This window comes from Mus pahari, chromosome 23 (assembly GCF_900095145.1).
Source record: "Mus pahari chromosome 23, PAHARI_EIJ_v1.1, whole genome shotgun sequence".
NCBI lineage: Eukaryota > Metazoa > Chordata > Mammalia > Rodentia > Muridae > Mus > Mus pahari.
This window is the reverse complement of record NC_034612.1, coordinates 25,414,562-25,419,937: the sequence shown is the minus strand read 5'-3', so window position 1 is coordinate 25,419,937 and position 5,376 is coordinate 25,414,562. Positions and strand designations below refer to the sequence as shown.

At 39.8% G+C, this 5,376-nt stretch overlaps 1 protein-coding gene across 1 annotated transcript in view; it reads right to left on the bottom strand.

The window, feature by feature from the left end:
• Baz1b (bromodomain adjacent to zinc finger domain 1B) overlaps window positions 1-5,376 on the bottom strand; it is a 56,353-nt gene that overhangs the window by 15,448 nt on the left and 35,529 nt on the right. Inside the window, exons 10-12 of the mRNA XM_021222545.2 lie at window positions 3,791-3,893; window positions 1,933-2,031; window positions 297-474 (exon numbers count right to left, since the gene is read on the bottom strand). Of these exons, the coding sequence (XP_021078204.1) occupies window positions 297-474; window positions 1,933-2,031; window positions 3,791-3,893 (380 nt within the window). The remainder of the gene's footprint in view (window positions 1-296; window positions 475-1,932; window positions 2,032-3,790; window positions 3,894-5,376) is intronic.

Genomic DNA, 5,376 nt, shown 5'->3' with positions numbered 1-5,376 from the left:
AAAAAAAAAAAAAAAAAAAAAATCAAGCCAGAAAGAAAAACAACCCAATGTCAGCAAGAGAAAGAATTAGATTTGGCCCATTTACTGATACTTAGCAAACAAAAGAGATGACAAAGAAAACATTACATACATGATCTTTTGGATCCACATGTTTTATGCAAAACAAACCTAAACCAAAACTCGATCATTTTAGTAGACAAGACACCATTTAGTAGTAAGACACCAGCTTTAGAAATGACTCCAGGCTGAGTTTCTGAGAGTGACAGCTTTTCCAGGGGATTTTCTTGCACTCTTACCCGGGCCTCAAACTCGGATGTTCCCTCCATGTAGCCAAGTCCTCCTTTCTGCAGCCTCGTCGCCACTTCAATAAGATCACTCCTCAGGAAGTTTAAGAGCTCCTGGTTGCCGTCACAAGATTTTAGACCCAAATTTGGCTTCCGAGCCAGATAAATAGAATGAGTAATTTCTTGGTATCTGCAGGAGTTGAGATAGGGAAAAGGGAAATTATAGAAACTTTTCAGTTTTAGAACTACTTATTGATTTTATGTATATGAGTACACTGGAGCTGTCTTCAGACACACCAGAATAGGGCAGCAGATCCCATTAAAGATGGCTGTGAGCCCCCATGTGGTTGCTGAGAATTGAACTCAGGATTTTTGGAAGAGCAGTCAGTAATACTCTTAACCACTGAGCTATCTCTCCAGACCTCTAAAGAAACTTTTACAAGTACTCTATACATCCTCCAGCAGTCAATATCTGACTCTGTTTCCATGTTACCCAATACCGAATGTTGACGCTTCACATAAGCAGAATCATACAACATGTAGCCTTTCATGTCTGGCTTCTTTTGCTTAACACAATGTTTTGATACTTAGCCATGTGGCAGCACAAACCAGTGCTTCACTATTTTTTTTTTAATGTTTATGGGCTTTTTAAAAAAATCTGCATGTGTTTTGTGCAACCATCTCTCCAGCTTTCACGCCTTTTGTAAGTGGATAATATGCTGTTTGGACACATCACCTTCTGTCTTTCTACTGATCAACGGTAGACATTTATGGTACTTCTACCTTTGGTCTATCATGAATAACGAACGACTGATCAGTTTTGAACACTAACTCAGGTAGGAATGCATTTTTGCAATACTGCTTAACTACAATGGCTCATAGCTTGGTGCAGAGAACACACTAGGCAAAGAGCAAGTGTGTTACCCTGGACCATATATCTGCAAAATGTGTTTTTTCCAAGTAAACATGATGCTCAAAAAGATGACAATTTATGTAAACATCAAAGGTTACAGACTTATCTTTGTAACTTTATTTTAATAGATTTTCAACAGAAGGTCAGATGTGATTATACACAGCTCTAGTCAAGAGCTCCTTGAGACCTGTGGGGTTACAGAAGACCCTGTTTCAGATAAGCATGCAGGCTGAGGCTGGAGAGATGGCTCAGCTGTTAAGAGCACTGTATGCTCTGCCAGAGGACTGAGGTTTTGATTGCTAAGCAACTAATTAAAAAACAAAATACAGCTGGGTGGTGGTGCTGCATGCCTTTAGTCCCAGCACTTGGGAGGCAGAGTCAGGCGGATTACTGAGTTCAAGGCCAACCTGGTCTACAAAGTGAGTTCCAGGACAGCCAGGGCTATACAGAGAAACCCTGTCTCGAAAAAACAAACAAATAAGCAAAACAAACAAACAAACAAACAAAACAAAGACAAAACACACACACAAGCATGCAAATAAGCCCAAACAAAAAAACATATTGCTGCTGAGTATCATGGTGTACCCTTTAATCACAGCACCAGGGAGACAGAGGCAGGAAGATCTCTTGAGTTTGAGGTCAGATTGATCTACACAGAGACCTTATTTCAAAAGCACACACTCACATATTGACACTAACACTGAGAAGACTTGAGCAACAAGAAGAAACACTTACCTTTTCTCCAGTCTCTCTTTAAGCTGACTTTCCCTTATTCCCTGAGGATGAAGGCAATTTAGCAACTCATCCAGTTCCTTTTGACTATCACACAGGAACCTGTAGAAGCAAAACAAACCTTACAAGTTGGAAGAACAATGAAAACCCAACAGTGTATGGAGTCTCAGGTTGACAATGAGTAAGAAATGCAGAATTCCAAACTGTTTTCTTAAAAAAAGATTTATTTATTTCATTTATGAGTACACTATATCTGTTTTCGAACCAGAAGAGGGCATCAGATCCTATTACAGATGGTTGGGAGACACCATGTGGTTCCTTGGAATTGAACTCAGGACCTCTGGAAGAGCAAGCGGCCAGTGCTCTTAACCACTGAGCCATGTCCCCAGCCCTCCAAACTGTATCCAATCTAATGTCTACTATTAGAACATCTAATAGGTTATGGGAAGTGCTACAATACAGTGACACTTGTTTTTTCTGAGACAAGGTTTCTCTCTGTGTAACCCTGGCTGTCCTGGAATTTGATCTGTAGACTAGGATAGTCTTGAACTCAGATGCACCTGCCTCAGCCTCTTTTATGGGACTAACAGGGTACATGTGCCAACCACCTGGCTCAGACATAGAGGCAATAGAACATCTGTCCATATGACTTCAAAAAATATACCTCAATCGAAAACAGCTGACTGCATCAAACATTATATAATCAAAAGTAGTCTCAAAAAAAACGAGGAAAAAAAAAAAAAAAAAGTAGTGAATCTAGTTCTGCCTAAAAGCAGAATTGTACATACTTGGAGACCAAAAGGTATTTTTAATTTTTTTCCAATGGATAAAATTTACTTAGTAAATTTATGTATCTTAATTTTGTATATTAGTTATGTATCTTAATCTTACATACTTTGCAAAGTATAATCACCAAATTCAAAATACTTCATATTCCCAAAATGTATTGAGAAGCATTAGGCAATGCTACATAAGCTGTATTGACGTGTGGTGCATGCCTGGAATCCTAGTACCTTGGGAAGCTAAAGCAGGAAGATTAGAGTGAGCTCAAAGTCAACCTGGGCTACATAGTGAGTTCCAGGCTCACCTGAGCTAGAGTGGAGGACTTTGTGTCTCTAGAATTGGGGATAAATCCAATTATAATATACAAAATTATAAAGAGGTATGATGGCTAATCTAGGTTGTCAATTGGATACAACTATTACTAAGAGGTACTCTCAATCTGAGGAATGACTTCCATCAGACAGGCCTGCTGGGCATTTCTTGATTGCTTTCATACTGTGGGCAGTACCATCCCTATGCAGATGGAAAGAAAGACAGCGAAAAGTGAGCCAGGAGCAAGTCAGTAAAGACCAGCCTTCTGTGACTCCTGCCATGAACTCCTCCCTCTCCACCCGGCTCCTCTGGAGGATGGACTGTAACCTATAAGCTAAAATAACCTCTTTTCTCTCCAAATGTTTTAGGCCACAGTGTTTATCACAACAACAGAAACCAAAGTAGAACAAGCAGGGGAAATCAAATCCCAAACTTTGAGGTTTTTGGTTTTCTTTCCTTTGAGATAAGGTATTATGTGGCCCAGGTTGGTCCTGAATTTGGTGTGTCCTGCTTCCATCCCTTGAGTGATGGAATTACAGGAATGCACTACCACAAACAGCTTAAGAGCTGCTGCAGATGCAACTCAAGAGGTCTACTCATGGTAGACAAGCACTCTACCAACGGAGCCACACCCCTTGCCCAACGGTAAGCTTTGATATGCAAAAATGAGCAACACAAAACATCTTTAATATTATTGTGTTGAATATTTCTTCCTTAACATTGGAAAGGAATAAAAATGAGCAAGCAAGCCCCCAGGTGTTGTTACCATAGGTTCTGTCCTTGCTTGGGCACAGTGGTCTCCACAGCTTCTAGTGCTGATCCATGGTGCGCATTCACACTTGCATTCTTGCCTAGGTTTGCCTTCTTACCTAAGAGAAATGCAAATGTTAAGTCAATACATTAAACAACCAACTCCTTGTTGAGAAAACGTAAATAGACTCCATGCCCAGACCAACAATATATAGATGCTGCTGCCTATTAAACACAGAAAACAGTTATAATTACTAAACTGTTCAATTTTAATTAATAAAATTTAAGAAATCTCTAAACAACTATTCCCAGATTTACACATATTTATAATTTATTAAGACCATTACATAATATAGTTATATTAAAAAAAAAAAAAAAAGAAATTGCAAACCTGGAGAAAGTATGTTTGCTAAAAAACAAAACAAAACAATGTTTTAAATGTTTAATTCAAATGTTTTAAATCAATGGATAGTAATATCGTATGTGTATGTTTAGTCTCACATGGTCCCCAACTCTTTTTTTTTTTAAGATTTATTTATTTATTATATGTAAGTACACTGTAGCTGTCTTCAGACACTCCAGAAGAGGGCGCCAGATCTCGTTATGGATGGTTGTGAGCCGCCGTGTGACTGCTGGGATTTGAACTCCGGACCTTCAGAAGAGCAGTCGGGTGCTCTTACCCACCGAGCCATCTCACCAGCCTGGTCCCCAACTCTTGTTTTATATTAATAATGATAATGTATTTCCGCACTTTTTCTGGGGCTGGATTTTGCACTTTCACAATGCTAGGCAGCCATACCTCCACTAGCACAAACAGCTGGCACTCTACACAATAAGTAGAACTATAGGGCTAAGCCACACATCTGGAAGGTAGGTGTATTACATGTATTTCTTTACATACAGTACTTTAAAATTTTTTGATGGATATATCAAACACAACCCTATCATAAGTTGAGAACTTCTGTATTTATTCTCTACAGTTCAACAGCTACACAGCTTAAGCCTTAAGCAAACTAATATTTCAGGACAAGGTAGTGCACACCATCAATCCCAGCATTTGGGAGGCAGAGACAGGAAGATCCCTGCACTCTAGGCCAGCAACTTCTAGGCTATTTTTTAAGAACCAGACTCTAAATAAATAATCAATCAACTTCAAATCATTCTAAAAATCCACTAGAGGTCAGAGAAATGGCCCAGCAGGTAAAGGTTGCAGGGTCTAGCCCTGCAGACCCGAGTTTAATCCCCAGGACCAACACAGGGGAGAGAACCAATCCTACAAGGTGTCCTTTGATTTCTACATGCATGCACCCATACATATACACAAGCATATCAATATCATATAGAAAAAATTCCCAGATAGGCAGTGGTCATGTATATACCTTTAATCCCTGAACTCAGGAGGCAGAGAAAGGCAGATTTCTGAATTTGAGGCCAACCTGGTCTACATAGTGAGTTCTAAGACAGCCAGGACTACAAAGAGAAACTGTTTCAAAACACCCAAAAGGCCGGGCGTGGTGGCGCACGCCTTTAATCCCAGCACTTGGGAGGCAGAGGCAGGTGGATTTCTGAGTTCGAGGCCAGCCTGGTCTACAGAGTGAGTTC